The sequence below is a fragment of the Myotis lucifugus genome, unplaced genomic scaffold, assembly GCF_000147115.1.
Source record: "Myotis lucifugus unplaced genomic scaffold, Myoluc2.0 scaffold_15, whole genome shotgun sequence".
NCBI lineage: Eukaryota > Metazoa > Chordata > Mammalia > Chiroptera > Vespertilionidae > Myotis > Myotis lucifugus.
This window is the reverse complement of record NW_005871063.1, coordinates 11,466,031-11,482,722: the sequence shown is the minus strand read 5'-3', so window position 1 is coordinate 11,482,722 and position 16,692 is coordinate 11,466,031. Positions and strand designations below refer to the sequence as shown.

Sequence of the window (16,692 nt, the reverse complement as noted above, 5' to 3'; positions counted from 1 at the left end):
CGGGCCCGCCCCCCCCCCCCACGCACACACACAACACAACCTACCCCTTTTCCGAGTTTTGAACCGCTGGCCTGTTAGCACTGGCTTCTGATGCTTATTCATAAAATTTCTGAAAACAAAGAAAATAAAGATTATGTAATTCAATTAAGCAGTTCATATAAAAATGGTCCTAATAAGCATAATGGGACTAATAAGCATATGTTTAATCTCACCCATATTGAATATACTTTTAAAAAATGAGATAATTTTAACTAGTGAATTAGCAAAAGTTTTAAAGTTTAATAATATCTAGTGTTGACAAAAGACATAAGGGAAACAACCTCAGGCATAAACTTTGGCATAAGGGAGAAACTCCATGCAATACTACTGGGCAGCATTTGTTGAATACCTATAAATATTTACATGTGCACAACCTGTGTTCCAGCAATCTCTGTACTGGGAATTTATACCCACACAAATATGTAAATATATTTTGTGAGTGTGTGTATAGAAAGAATTCAGTTGAGCATTGTTGGATGCATAAAGAAATGGGAACTTAAATGCTCATGAGGCTGGTTAAACAAGTTATAATAAGCCATCAAATGGAATTTCATGAAGCTTTACAAATGAAGGAATTAGCCGTGGTACCTTTCCGATTATGTTTCCTACATCTACCTCTCTTCCCATCACTCACTGTGCTCCAGCCACACTGCCCTTTCTTCTTCCAATGTGCCAGCGTGGTCACCTCTCTTCTGGGAAGGATGCTATCCCAGTCATTCCCTTGGTTTTCTCTCTACCCCCAATCAAATGTGTCCTGTGCAGTGAGGCTTCCTTCTCTCCATGGCACTAAGCAGGCCCTACCATTTTATCATGTCTGTTTGCCTCCGGTCTATTTCTCCCTTGAGGTGTAACCTCCGTGCAGGTAGGGACTTCATAGGTTTACTCTATAGTGTGTCTTTAGCACCTAAAATAATCCTGAGTAAAGAGTAAGATTTAATAAATAATGTCCCACAAGCTGTGACACTGACATTGTCAAATGAGCTGTGCCAAGGCATTGCTAATGGAAAAAAACAAGTGGAATAAGAGTGTAAAACAGAATTTTTTGGTTAAAATGGTGATATATATATTCTACTTTTCTATGCAACCAAAACATCAAAAAGATATCAAAAACTGCTAAAAGTCTTGTATTTGTTTACCTCACAGGGCAGAGATTTGGGTATTCTATATTATCTTATTGGATTTAATACACAACTAAAAAATATACTAAATTAGCTTTGAAAAAAGCAAAAAAATAATAAGTTTGCTGGCATAAATATTACAATCTGAAAATATGTCTAGATCACCTAAATTATGAGAACTAACAATTAAGATATCAAGCAAATTATTTAATTATCTTTCAAAGTGTTTAAAAATTGTGACTTGAAAATGTCCAGATTTTCTCCAATACTTACACCATTATAAACAATCAAGAAAATTTGTACTATTCAAGTAAATTATTTATGTCTCAAGTTTTAAAAAAATTCTTAAGCATGGAAAAATTATTATTCAATTTATTACAAAACTTGCTTCAAACCCACTAAAGAAGAGAAACTTCTATTTTCACATAGAAAGCAATCTGTTTATCATTGAAAACTTTAATCATAACTTTAAAAAATGAAACTAATTTAAAATAAGGTAACAAACGAAAACAGTAATATGGCTTAAATAAAGATGACTTTTATCAATCCTATAAAGTGAACTTAATCCACCTTGCTTTGCAAAATAAAGGTGACTAAGGCAGATTCCATACCCTCAAAAAAGCACAGAGACTCTGGAGATAAAATTTCAACATTTACAATGCAATGAGATTGGATGGGAAAACAGTAGTACAGTCCCAGAAGAAGGGCCGAGAAAGTGACTGATTGCTGTATGTGGATGCGGCAGCCGCTACGCTTTAAATAGTTATAAATGTAATTGATGAAATCTCATTTCATTTGATAGATGTTGGAAATGGAGCTTCTAATGCATTATTTATACTCACTGCTAAACTCTTTCATTCAGAAATTTCCCTCTTGGCATTTTCAATGGATTTACTCTGGATCAGCAAGCACTTCATCGAGGAACAAGTAATACATATAAACACGTGTGTACCCAGACATGTGTGTGTGCGCATGTATTCTCCTTGTATCCACACCTCCCCTTAAACAACACATTTTTATATAAAATGTTTTCTTGTGTTAGTAAACAAAAATACCTGTTACAGAGCTGGGGTCTCACACCAGAGATGCAAAAACAAAAATAGGAAAAATAAAGAACAACTAGCCTGAAACTCCTCGAGTAGGTAAACCTGCAAGGAAGGAGTTACACTTTGCCAAGGATGTTTATATTTTGGAATAAAAAATATTTTAAAAGTATGAGCCCTCTCTAAAAGTTGTATTTTAGGATCCAGAATATAAACAACTGGGATCCCCCAATTAACTCTACCTTTGTACTTTGTTTCTATTTTGCTGACAATGGAGAATTACCCCTACACACAGCCTACATATGAGGGAATTACTCCATTTTAAAAATTGTTAGATTCTAAACACAAACCTTTGTTTCTTCATAGCCTAATTATATGGCATTGCACCCTCAATATACTTTATGTGGAAAATAACACAGTAACTTGTAAACATAAAAAAGATGGGAAGATTTTGATGTACACACCGAAAATTAAAACAAACAAACACAGAGACTGACCTACTGGTATTGAAAGACTAAATGAACATATTCTGTTCACCAGAAGTCTCTATCGTTTAGCTGTTACTATTTGGAGCAGAGGCTTGCTTTCCCTCTAAATTTAGCTCTCCCTGCCACATTATAATCTGCTCTAGTGAAGGTCAGCCTTTATAAGGCACTCACCGAAGCCCTGGCCACAGAAGCAAGGGCACTTGACTAAGAAACTGCTAGCTTTAACCTGGGAAAGTAACAAAGAAAGAGCCGCAAAGCCAGTTCTATCAGGCCAATGTCAAAAACTTACTTTCATTAGATTGCATTATAATTTACAACTTAAAATCAACTAACTAAAAATACATTTTAAAAAATCAGCATTTAACAGAGTCTTCAAAGACAAATTTGTCTGGGGTATAACTTATACATCATGATTTGGACTCCATTAAAAAAACTATCAGCCCAAGACACACAGACAAAGTAAGCTCATGTCCCATCAAAATGGAAAAACTCCATGGTATAAAACATTATTTAAAAAAATTATATGTAAAATGCTAAAAACAAATTTAAGTATTTTACTTGTTATCTAAGAGACTAAATTCCTTAGCTATTCCACAAGATAAAAGACCATAAGAATACTAAATGAGCCAATCAATCAAAAATTGGAAAGTAGTTACTTTATTAATGAAATAAACATTTTTGAATAAATTCCTATTTAAGTCCAAATTGAAAGACTTAACTGAAAGGTTTTTAGGTCTAACAGATAAACGTCCCCCTATTTCACTCTGAATTTTCTAACTGTCCTCATTCCTTTGTAGATTCCATCACATACTCCCAGCCAGACTGTGGCCAAGGAGTGACAATGGGCCAGCAGCACAGATGGGCCTCGTGGCAACTGTGGACTAATTCTGCCCGTTGTACAGCCCACCCTGAGTAGATTGCCTGTTTGCATGTTTCTTGCCTGATAGTCTTTAATTCTCTCATTTTTGGAAAGAATCTGATCTCCCAGAGGGACATGCATTCTAGTTGCCCCTACAAAGGTACAACTGCTCTCAGCTAGTAATTCAGAGGTTTGGCCTGATAACTCTATTCTTGATGTTCTTCTGACCCCGCTCATCTTTGAATTTTGATAACCTGGCTCAGATAACCTGTTACACTACTAACATATGCTCACACATAACAACTACGTTACACAACCTCAACAGGTATACTCTACAGGGCGGTCACAATCTTTTTCTACAAAGGGCTAGAAAGAAAATATTTCAGGCTCTGTGAGTCATATGGTCTCTATTCCAACTACTCAATTCTGTTGTTACAGCCTAAAAACAACCATAGACAACATGGAGACATTTGGCTGTATTTCAAGAAAATTTTATTTACAAAGCAAGGGGGGTGGGGGTTAGAGTGAGTCCTAGGTCATGGTTTGCCAACCCCATTCTAGAGCCACTGTAACTAGCAGAACTGTCTGAGATGGTGGAAATGTTCTGATGCACTGTCTCCTTGTATCTACTAGACATGTGGCTATGGAGCTCTTGAAATGTGACTGAGGGTGACTGAAAAACTGAATGTCTCATTTTATTTAATTTTTGTTCAGTAAAATTAAAATGGAAATTGCCTATGTGGCTAGTGGCTATCATGTTAGGCAACCCAGTTCTGAAATATTCCTTATTGCCCAAAACTCATAAATTTGATTTAAAAAAAGATAAAAATATATCCAAAAGTAGGAATTTTTAATTAATATTTTTCAAATAAAGTAGCCCTGAGGAGCATTTATTTTGCCCCAATTTCAAAACCACATGGCTATAGCAGCAAAAGAAAAGAAGGACCAAACTTCAAAGTGAAACTCGGTGTGGAGTCAGTATTGCTGAACACAATGTGCAGACAGCCCCCAACAACGAAGGGTTATCTATTCCAAAATTTCAATAGTTCCAAGGTTGGAAAACCCTGCACTAAAGAGGAAACAATGTTGAGCAAAACCAAAGATGGTGCTTGCTCTCAAGAGTTAAAAACTGCATGCACTGCTCTGAACATACCAGAGTAGTAAGCAGGCAGATATTTCCTTGAATGACTTGTTTCTGTTTGCCAAACACTGACGTCAATGTTAAAGAACACAGATTTATCACTGAGGAGCTTGTCACAGCTAAAATCAAAAGTATATTTAGAATACAAAAAAGTACTTCCCACAGTCTTCAATACTGATTTATGTACTTCCATGTGATTTTAGATACTCTGATATTTAGATGGAGCGTGGAAGAGGCAACAATCTGGGATTTAAAGAGGGGGGTAGAAAAAGAGGAAACTGAACACCAGCATGTTTATTTTAAAAGTCCTATGTTCCAATGCATCACTTTAGGAAAACAAGAAACCTTTTTTGAAGAGGGAAATGTCCTTGAAATTTATTAATCATATTATAGTCTTAAGCTTATAAAAAACAAGATAGTCTCTCTATATTATTTTATTTTAATTGGCTCATTTAAACTATAAGTACTAATAGGCTGTTGGCAAAAAAACCAACAACACAAACAAATAAAAAAACTAACACAATACGAAAGAGTATGAAGTAAAAAATAAAGTCCACCTCCCAACCTTTATCTCCTAATCTCATGTTCATGGAGTGAGTCCTACTCCATGGAAGTAATAATATGTTTAACCCTTTAACACTGTCTTACGTTTCCTTTAAGAACATGGTTATGCATAAATGACAACAGGTACACGAGTATATGTACAGAAAATGAGTTGAATACTTATATCAGCCACCCACTATGTACCAACCACGTGCTATCAAGCAGGCCATAAATTCATCAATAGACACTCTACTATAAATACTCTAGTAGGGGATGTTGATAATGGGGACAGTTATGTTTACATGGGGCCAGAGGATATACGGGAAATCTCTGTATCTTCCTCTTAATTTTGCTGTGAACCTAAAACAGTACTAAAAATAATCTTTACGAAAGTCAGTTTATTAAGGCTAATTTTGTGTCAGACACAAAACTGATGGGGGTGTCCATGACTACTCGTTCAAATGGGAAATTAGGAGGTAAGTTATTATGTTAAGGATGATGGAAGTGTGTCCCTCTCTTCTTAGCATTTTAGTCAAGCAGGAGAGGAAAACAGAACATTCGGGGTGGTGGGGTGGGGAATAACACCCTAGTCTAGTAGCTGGTGAGATAATTTGCTTTGGAGCAACTATAAAACATGGCAATGGGCCTTCGGGATGCTCAAAGGTGGTGGTAGGCAGGCGTCCAAACATCTCCTCACATACAAGTCCTCTGAACCAAGCCTCTCTTTCCATCTTCCCAGGAGGGGACCTGCTGAAGCCTGTCTAAGTTTTATTTGAAGGGTTGTACACACCAAAAAGTTACTTACACAAGCCTCTTTCACAAGGAGGAGAACGTGAATTGGATAGAAATACAACACCCCAGCCTAGGACTCCATGGCATCCAGCACACTGCTCGTAGGGGGCTGTACTCCCTGACACAATTTTACAGGAGTGGACAGCACAAACTTAAATTAAAAGAGAAAAAAACACAAAACAAAACAAACAGAAAAACCCCCAAACAGCAAAGCACTACAAACTCTCTCATGTATACTTTTGGAAATAAATTCAAACATATAGAGACTTAGTCATTTGTATTCATTTACCAAGCCTACATCTGGTACTAGTCAACAGGGATGCAGCAGGGACCAATCAGACAAGGTGCATGGTGCTCACTTTCTAGCAGGTAGAGGTTTGATCCAGGTACTGCACAAAAAATCTGGCAGTGAGTTAACAAGCATCAGTAGTCTCCAGCATGTTAAAGTACATCACATGGTGTCTTGAGGTGCAGTTGTTTATGTTTTCCATGACTGAAAACCATGGACCTAAACCCTGACCCTCATCCCACACTCCAATCAGGCTCTGAGAGGTCACGCCACTAGCTTGAGGCCAGGCAGCCACTAGCTTGAGGCCAAGCATTGCATTCCAACATGGGTGACACAGCAGAGATCAAAGCCAAGAAAGACCCCCTCCCCCTCAGGGCTCAGGTGCCTGGGAGAGTCAGGGCCAGATCTGATCACGCAGCCTCCACCCAGTGCACTCCCCCAAAGCCACCCGATGTTGCTGCAGTGTCTGGGTAATTGTTTAGATGACTCTCCAAGGCAGCTTTTTCATTAGCCCCTAGAGTTTATGGTTTTAGTAACTCTAAAGCACAAATATTAATTTTAAAGTCTATCCAGCACCTGGATAAACTGGGTCAGCGTTATTTTTTCTACATGACTGTTAAGAAAAAAGAAGTCTTTAATGAGAATACTGAACAAAAATCCTGCCCCTTAGGGACACGTAAACAGTAGGAAATCTGTGGCACCGCGGTTTCTAGTACTACAGGAGCCAGTTATCACACTGCTTCCTCCGGCAGCCCCGCTTGAACAAAAACACCAACTTCACACTCCTGAGCACCAACGCTGCATCCCTTTCCTTTAGCCGGCAGCTTCCTCTGCACCATCACCTCGGGGTTCTCCTTCCTGTTTATAATAACCTCATTCTATTACCATGCATACTGAGAAAAACATATGTCAGGTTTCTTTCCCCCCTTAGAAATAATCACAAATCCAGGAAGCCATCGAGGTTAGTTTGGAAAGTATTAGAGTCCTTTGTGCGAATATACAAAAAGAGGGCGAGAGAATATCATAAAACTGCACAGCCCATAGTGGCTCATGATACAGTCTCCATAGTGCAGTTAGTATTCCTTATTGTTACCACCTCTACCAGTGGTTTTCTTGAGATTTAGTTAGAAGTCCTCCAAAATAACAGTACACCTAACAATTGTTGTTTAAGTCTTCATCCAACCTAAAAATAAATTGACATATGAAAAGACATCATTTTACATCTTTCACAGACCTAAGTAATTATTGTTTTCCTACTGAAATATTATTTCCATAAGAGAATTAAAGAGAGCCAAAGGATTAATCACTAATATTAGTATGGGTGTATTATTCTTCCTTATATGGAACCATTACATGTTTCCTTTCTTTTTTGACACAAACTAAAAAAAAGATACACCTGATATTAAAAGTCAAGAAATAATGGGAGCACTGTCTCCTTGGCATTTGCCAAAAGAATGGTTCATTCAGTGAGTTACCTAAACCTTTATTTTCAAAGTTAGATAGTTAACAAATATGACTATCAGAACATTTCTTGGCGTTCTTCACTTAACACATGCCAAACTTAGAACAGGCAAAATCATCCCACTTGGCATTTCACTTCCCAAAAGATACTTGTTAAAGAGACCCTTGGCCTCAATATAGACATTGGAGTGAGCTAACAATGAAAGTATTATTGTGTAGACTCTGCTAATCTTGGTAGATTTTATATTTTAAAAAGCTAGAAATTCTTCGAAATCATCATGTGTTTTTCCCCCTAAAAGGTACAAAGAAAAAATGCTGTGGAAACTCTTAATGACAACCACAATCCTGTGCTAAAATGATTCGTGCTAATCCGATTATTAAATCCCTGAGTTGTATCTCTCAGCTTTAACTACTTCAGCAATGTCTTTATTACATTTACCACAAAAGTAGAAGGAAAAAAAAAGGAAGTCCAATTGGATAAAAATCAAATTAAGAGAATAATGAGTCCAGAAATTCCTTTAAGATGTAGTAGATCAGGTTCCACGTCTGAATATTTACTCAGACATTTCACTTGCAAAATAAACATCACAAAGAATTTCCTCCCCATTTTCTTTTCTGGCTGTTTTGGCTATTTATATACCAGCTATTTTTGGATAATTTCAAATCATTTTGTACAAAATATTCTAGTAAGTTTATGTTTTTCTCTTCCATTGTTTCTTTTTATGTCCATTACCAACTTTCCTACTTCCACCAATTCTGAAGATACTGGTTTGTAATCTCCAATTTAGCCTTGTAATGTCACATTTTATACATTACTTGAGAACAAGAACATCACAGTGTTCTTTAAAATACACTCTATCACGTTTATGATTTTTAAAGTGGACATATTGAGGAAAGCATACCTTTGAATGAAATCATCTCTAGTTCCAGTATGGTTGGCCATAAAACTACAGCCAATATTTACTTTTAAAATATGTATTTTATAATTTTCTTGGGGGGGTGTTCTCCCTTTATTTTATTATTATTATAATTTTAAAAAAATTCTTTATTGTTTAAAGTATTACTGTTCTCCCTTTAATTCGCTCCATTTTCTGGCTTGCCTGTCCTAATTCACCAATCCTTCCAAGATTCCCTTCAAAATTTCACTTTCTCCAGGAATCAGCCCTTCACTGAGCTCTCCACCCTTGTGTCTGCAGTGCTTTGGGGACTGGAGAAGGCTCTGTGGAGGAGGGGCCATTGGAGCAGAGAAGGATTTGAGTAAAATTTGATATGCAGAAATGGGTGGAGGAGGGCATTCCAGGAGCAAGAAGCAGGGTGGGTGGGTAGAAGAGTAGCAACATTGTTGAAATTAGAGCTGAGAGATTGGCAGGAGCCAGACAGCCACTTAAACATGCCAAGGGAAGTCCTTAAAGGTGCCTACGCTCTGGGCTGACCTAACCAGGCAGAGCTGTAGGATGATTCCCTTAGTCCCTATGGTTTCAGGGCTGGCCTGTCTCCCGGAGGATAGTCTAAGCCTCTAGAGCAGTGGTTCTCAACCTTCTGGCCCTTTAAATACAGTTCCTCATGTTGTGACCCAACCATAAAATTATTTTCGTTGCTATTTCATAACTGTAATGTTGCTACTGTTATGAATCGTAATGTAAATATCTGATATGCAGGATGGTCTTAGGCGACCCTTGTGAAGGTCATTCGACCGCCAAAGGGGTCTCGACCCACAGGTTGAGAACTGCTGCTCTAGAGGACAAAGACCAGTGAAATCCTTTGTGACTCACTGAATATAACAGAGGCATAAGTTTCTTATTAATGTAAAAAATAATGTCAATCCTAAGACATAATTACTAGAATTATGTGTTCATGAGAGTCTCTTTACTTTTAAAGATAAATTTTATCTTCCAAAGTGTAGCAAGATAGTCTCGTGGCAAATACTAATGTCTATTCAATTTTACTCTGAATTGATTTATCAGCTAGGCCCATAATTATGTTATTTATATATTTTCCAACTGCAAAAATAGAATTGGCCCTAAAAATAACAATTCCTTTTTATATAACATTTACAGTCCACAGGGCATCCTCAAGGATTCTCAAAGTCACCCTGTAAATTTGGTTAACACCCCTGTTTTATAGATGAAGAAACTGAAAGCAAGAGAGATTGCCTTGGAAAATAAACCTAACCCTGGAGGTTGTAGCCTTGATTTTCCCAGTTCCCTGGGGTGCTTGACTGTCTCCCAGGGACCATCCATAACCATTTCCCACTTGGTCAGAAGAGGCTACTTAATGGGACTGCTTTACTCTACCAATCAACACACCAGGGAGAGATTTTACTCAGAGGCGGATGAATGTAGGTTTCAGGGCTGCTTTGTCTCCGGACTCTAACATAATCCCACCATAGATCACCAATTGACAAGAGCTATGAGCTCTCATTTTCTAGGGTAAATGTATTCATTGGGAAGGTGAACGCTACCTTTTCCCTCCTGTTGCAGACATAGCTTCCTATTTTTAATTATCGGAACAGTTTTATTATACTCAGAGACAAGGGGCACCCGCCTAGGTTTTAAATTCCACAGTGACATATCCTATATAATAAAGAGCTAATATGCTAATTAGACCGAACAGCCAGACGACCTTCCGGACAAAGCCGGGGCTGCGAGGGCCGGCTGAGGCAGCTGGGGCTGTGAGGGCCGGGCCCCTTGCACGAATTTCATGCATCGGGCCTCTAGTCTAATATAAACATGAGTCTAAACTGGATTCATACTAACATACGCTTCCACCTCACCTGGCAGTGATGCTGGATTGGCTACATTGCCCTTAGACATCATGAAGACTTGACTTTAAAGCTTTAATGAAATAGTCTTTAAAAACCCTTGAAACAAAGTCTAGGAAGGCATGTTATAAACGATACACCAATTTTACATGTTGGCATTTGGAAACATTGACATTCAATAAGTTTGAGACCTAATAAAGAAACTTAAATATCAAGAAGTGTAGGCTATGAAGCTGTAAAAATCCAGAAAGTGGGTGACAAAGTAAGCATTGAGTCAAGCAAGCCCTGAGTCAGAATCTAACAGGCACACTCTGTTGTGAATCTGGCCCTGGTTTTCCTATATTAATATACTTATCCTAACAATGCTGATATTGCTCATAACCATGGTGGTGCACCCTTTGTTTTTTTTAGAAATGCCTTCTGACTTGGTTTATGAGACACAGAAGAAAATCAGTATCTCCACTTCATTCACATCTTGATTTTTCTCAGTTAAACGAAATATAGTTACAACCCTTGTTCAGACTTATCTGAATACTTTGTCAGTTTCCAAAAAAGATTAGCTGCCAGTAAGATATTTATCTGCCTGTGACCAAGCACTGAGTAATGCCACCTACTTTTGTTTTGTGGAGAAGTTAAAATGTAATGTGAACAGTTTATAGAAATGCATTGTTCACAAGATAAGTCTCTGGTAGATTTAGGTGTAACTGTTTTCACATTTAAATGAATAATTGCATAAGCTAAACTCCAAGTATAAAGAGCATTTGCATTCAAATTACTTTCTTATGCTTTGTTAAAAAACCACAACAATTTTTCAGAGGCTGTAATACTTCCAAATTTTACTTTAAAAACTTCATTATGGAAAATTTCAGCCATATCCAAAAGTAGAGAGAGCAAGAGAATGAAGTCAATGTATTCATTGCCCAGCTTCCATCACAGTCAATGGTGTCTCATTTGCTAGTATACTCTTATTCAGTCCCTGTCCCCCACTGTCACAGAATTATATTGAAGCAAATCTCAGATGTCATATCATTCTCTCCTTAAATAATTCAGTACATATTTTAAGAGATAGGGAATCTTTTAAAAATATAACCATGATATTATTTTCACACCTAAAAGAAAATAAAATTCTTTAATATCATCAAATATCCAATCACTCAAGAAATATACCCAAATCTAAGAAAGTCAAATGTCAAGGAAAAACATTATTTCAAAAGATGTAATACTCAAAAATGAGGGAGCTACTCCCCTTCAAGAAAAAGGAAACAGCATTCTCTTATAGCAGAGAGCTGAAGGTCAGGGGCTGTAGGGGGGAATCCAGGAATGGTATGTACAATTTGTAACATATGCATATGAAAAATTTTTTTCTTGGTTGATAGCATTCATCAGAATGTCAAACAGCTTGAGACTGAAAACATTTAAAGAACTTCTGCCCTTGGTTATGATTGTGTGATTGTGCCAATCACTTCACTATGCCTGTTAAGAATTAGTCAAATAGGGAAACAAATCCATCTAAAATAACCGCGATCAAACTGAATTCAACTCAGCATTTACTGAGCATACAGTAGATGCAAGACAATGGGTTACATTCTTGATAAACAAAGGTAAATTAGTTCTAGTGAATTTATAGTCTAGGAGAGGGGATTCAACAGATTAATATAGCTATAATAGTATGTCATGAAAAAGGTGCCTGCTGTAGGTATACTCATGGGGATCCAAATGAAAAAGCAATGATGTTACTTGTGGGGGAGGGGGGGGGGGGAGAGGAGGGAAAGGGGAGAGGTCATAAGATAGAACAGAGTTGTAGAAGATGTCAAGAACTGTACCATCAACTCCTGTCTGAAGATCTTCCTTATGCCCCTAGCTGAGAGACATGGATAAATGTGTTCTGTGCCCCCCTCATTGGGTAGGGGGGGAGAAGAGGTTACGTGTAAGTAGTATTTAGAAACTGAACAATTCTTTAGATCTGGAGAGGAAAGACTCCATGAAGAGAGAAGGGAAGCATTCCAGGAAGAGAAAAAGCAGGAACGAATGAGTGGAAAGTACTGGCATGTTAGGGAACCAGCAGTGTGGTGACCTTCCAGCAGCGTGTGTGGGTGGGGCTGGCTGACTGGAAATGCCTGCTGGGACCAGAAGTTGGAGCCTTCCAGGCCAGAACTGAACCTATATTCTGTGTCCAGAGAAAAGCCATCAACACATTTTAACTGAACTAGTTCTATCTTTACAGAGTATGTCTCACCCTTAGGTGGATGGGTGCCCAAAGTTTATTAAACTGGTGGTGCCTTGAATTAGCTGGATGGGGTGAGGTGAGAGAGAAGCAGGCTATTCAGGAATCAATTGCAATAAGCCAGGAGCGGTCCAGAGTGACAGTTGTAGAAAAGAGATGAGGGGACATTTCACAAATTTTAGAAATCATTATTTTTAAAAAGTGAAAAAAGAAACATAAGCAAGACCAAAGCATCATAAACATTCTATTACATAGTGTAGAACAGTGTTAGTATGATTCCATTTCTGGAAAGAAAAAAAAAGCTATAAAATGCAAAATATCATAGGAAGGATATGGAAGAAATAGATACCACTGGTTGTAGGGCATGGAAAAAGGATTGGGAGAGGTAGGAGAGAGACTCGTCTCTTTGGTAGGCTGAACCACATGATTATCTATTGGCTAGTTAAAAGAATATATAATTTCTTCCGTACTGTCAACCACATAGGCAGAAAATTGGAAAAAGAGAAAAGGTTTTAGAGACAAGATAGAGGTTCCATTCTAGCTCTGACTCTTCTTAACTGTGGGGCGTGGACAAACTAATTTCTTTTATTTTCTGTCCTCTTATTTGCAGAAATAGAGATAATACTGGCTAATTTCTGGGTCACTGTAACAATAATTAAAGGAATCCTACACAAAGCATCTGGTACAATACCTGGCATAGACTAAATACTCAATAAGTAGCAGCTATTTTATTATCAACAAAATTTCCTTGATATGAGTATAGTCTTAGAATAATAAAAGTTCCTCGATCTAGTTTCAGGTGTGCTCATTAGCTAATCTTATTCCTACATTAAAAATTTACATTGTACAAAACGACTAATGTAATCCATCTGATGAGCACTATCCATTACATATCTGTTTCTAGAAATTGAAACTTTATTTATCTGCATTTCTACGTGGAGATTAGTTTTTGTCTTTAAATGCTACTGAATCTATATTTACTGAAGTCGTGTATGCACAGAGGACTACTAAATACAAACTAGATGCCACAGGGCACCAAGAAAGAATAATAAGTCGCTACCCTCTAAGAACTGACAACCTCAGTGAGACAAACAGGTGTGACCTTCAAGTAACCATGTCCCAGATCTGGCAGAAGAGATGGAAATACTGGCAATGAAGCACCCAATTCTGGCCATGCATTTGCTGTAAGATGTCAAGTCACAGGTTAGGAGCAGTTCACTCTGCAAACATTTTTTTTAGGTGGGTTTCCTCTGTATAATACTATGGTTAAAATCAATTGAGACTGTGGCAGCAACAGCATCCTAAGTGTTACAAAATAGTGGTCACTCTCAAAAGTCTTACTACACAATGTTTGAACAGTCACATCATTATTAAAGCATCATCAAACAAAAGTTTCTTTGTTATAGATTGAGATGAATAATTGCAAACCATTTTCATGTGAGATGTTCTGGCTCAGATCTGCCCCAGCCTGTAAAATGAAGAAGCCTTTGCAAAGAAAATAGCTGGGGTTTAAGAAATATTTTTGTGAAAGGCAGGAAATAATGATAAACATCTTCCAGTGTTGGTGAATGCTTCAAAAAAAAAAAAAAAGGCGTAAGGCCTGGGGAAAATGCATTTCACTTCATACATAGCACTGTGGGGAGAAAGAATGGTGGGATGGATAACAAAAGCCATTCAGATCATTATTCAAATATTTCTGTTTGCAGCAGATGGGTCTTGAGAGAAACACCAATACCAGGCTGTAGAGAAACAACGGCCTAACATACACACTAATTTCTAAAGCTTGTATTGATGCTGCAAATGTTATGGATGCGCGCCTTGGAGGGATGACTGGCTTCATACTAGCCAGCAGGTCTATCTCCTGAGCCACCAGAAGGTCCACACTTGTATCTACCCCCCTAGCTACCCTATGCTCGAAGCCCCAGGGTACACATTACAGTGGAGGACGGGATCGAGAGGCTCATCTACAGCTATGCACAGGCAGCAGCACCAGTTTAATATCCGTCCTCTTCCTTTCCCCTCCCTAATTCCATAAATCTCAAGATCAGAGTTACAAAGAGACTGGGAACTCCAGCAGAGCGCCGAGGCCCTCCCTCCCCTCCCGCCAGGCCCTCCCTCCTCCAAGGAGCATTAGTGCCGTGCAAATTGCTTCCAAACATCCTTCGCAGGCACCGCAGGACGAACCAGACCCGGTTTTCTTCTGCAGCTTCCACGGAGGCCAGAGGAGATGACAAGTGGCGTGTGTGTGTGTGTGTGTGTGTGTGTGTGTGTGTGTGTGGTGGCGGCGAGGGGGAGGCTTGCCCAAAGATAGCCACCTTCTCCCTCCCCAGCCCACCCCTCGCTCCCAGCCTCAGCCCCGGCCTCCGGAATCCGCATCTGGCGGCGCCTCGCACGAGACGATGCGCACCCGCCACTTCCACCGCGTGGGGGGCCCCCACCCATTCGCGGTCCCCGGGTCTCCCCGAGCCGCGGGTCTTTACTCCGGGGCACGGATACACGGGAAGCGAGGTCCATGGGGTGGAGGGGCTGCTTCCCCACCGAGCAGCAGGAAGCCGCCCCAGCAGGCACATGCTTCCTCCCGGCCCGAGGGGAAGCCCCCGGGGGGCGACGACCGCGCTTCCCGCAGCCTCTCCTGCTCCCCCGGCCCCCCCGGGGTTGCTCCTCACCTGTCCAAGAAGGTAGCGGCGACGCGCGAGGCTGGGAGCTGCGGCGATTCCGGCAGCGGCAGGGGCTGCAGCAGCACTGGCGGCGGCAGACAATGGAGGAGTGAAGGACGGACACATTGACATCGACACACAGAGCCCGGCGCAGCCACGCCTCCCGCCCCGCCCCGTCCCGCCTCCCAGCCCGCCCCTGGCTGGGGCCGCACCACTTCTTAGGCAATGGAGGGGGGTCGCGAGAGCCGGACACCTCGAAATGCCCCATGCAGCCACTGCCGGACACAGAAATTACAGATGGATAATTTAAATATTGCGTGTTCCTAAAGATACGAGGCAGGCAGGTTGGAGGGTGGGAAACATGTGAGAATTCAACTCCCCCCTCTGGTTTTTGCCACTTGGTTTTGTCTTCCCTGGTTCCTCCAATGGGAGTCTTTGGCTGCCGCCTCCGGCAGCTCCTCCCACTGGCTGGGCCAATAACGCGCGCGGGGGGGCGGTGCCTGCGCTGGGCCTGCGGAACCGCCCCCCCGCCGGCTCGCCCGAGCTCGCCGGCTGCTCGCCTGCCCGCGGGAGAGGGGAGAGAATTCGAACGCTTCCCGGTGCCCTGGTCTCGCGCTGCCCCTCGGCGGCTAGCGTCCCTCACACAGACACCGCGTTTCCTCTCCACACTCGCCGAGAAACAGAACAGCCTCCAAGCTGGCGGGAGCCATGGTTCACATCAAGAAAGGCGAGCTGACCCCGGAGGAAAAGGCGCTGCTGGAAGTCATCGGAAAAGGTACGGGCGCTGGGCTGCGACGGAGGCGCTGCCCGCCCGGCCCGCAGGCGTGGCGGAGCGCGGGCCCTGCGGACCCCGGGCTGCGGGGCTGCGAGGACCGGGAAACAGCGTCTCTCCCTTTGATGTTGGCGGGTTGTGGGAGCGGAGAGCTGGGGCGGGACCCGCACGGCTGGGACCGTAGCGGAGGTCGCCGAGGTCCGAACCCGGCGTCAGCTTTGGGAAAGGCACACACGCCCAGGCCCCAGCTCCGTTACAGCGAGCCGCCCCGGGGCGTGGGTTCCGGGGCGTTCATCCTCCCACTCTCCTAACGGGGCTGGGACCGCCGTCCTTCCGGGCGACCGTGTCCCGGAGGTCGCAGGCTCTCGGGCTGGAGCCCAAAGGGCCGTTTCGACTTCCGGAGCCGAAAGGTCTGGATTCTGGGCGTGCCCGCCCCCGCCGGGGGTGCAGGGCGCTCCTAAGGGAAGGGCTCTTTCTCCGGCGCTAAACTAGTTTTGCAAGTTGC

General features: G+C 41.2%; 2 protein-coding genes across 10 annotated transcripts in view; one reads left to right on the top strand and one right to left on the bottom strand.

The window, feature by feature from the left end:
* Nucleotides 1-15,579, bottom strand: part of BZW2 (basic leucine zipper and W2 domains 2) — a 49,834-nt gene extending 34,255 nt beyond the window's left edge. For 2 of the 3 annotated variants that reach the window (XR_001347359.2, XR_001347360.2), the window contains exons 1-2: nt 15,425-15,579; nt 45-109 (exon numbers count right to left, since the gene is read on the bottom strand). Coding sequence is in view for 1 of the 3 variants with exons in the window: in XM_006085045.3 (XP_006085107.1) it covers nt 45-102 (58 nt within the window). In the remaining 2 variants the exon portion in view is untranslated. The remainder of the gene's footprint in view (nt 1-44; nt 110-15,424) is intronic. The other variant, XM_006085045.3, reaches the window with a different exon arrangement.
* Nucleotides 15,580-15,922: 343 nt separating this feature from the next.
* ANKMY2 (ankyrin repeat and MYND domain containing 2) overlaps nt 15,923-16,692 on the top strand; it is a 31,909-nt gene continuing 31,139 nt past the window's right edge. For 3 of the 7 annotated variants that reach the window (XM_006085044.3, XM_023750767.1, XM_023750766.1), the window contains exon 1: nt 16,053-16,190. Coding sequence is in view for 3 of the 7 variants with exons in the window: in XM_006085043.3 (XP_006085105.1) it covers nt 16,124-16,190 (67 nt within the window). In the remaining 4 variants the exon portion in view is untranslated. Of the gene's footprint in view, nt 16,191-16,692 lie in introns of all 7 variants that reach the window. The other 4 variants (XM_006085043.3, XM_014452467.2, XM_023750765.1 and 1 more) reach the window with 3 other exon arrangements.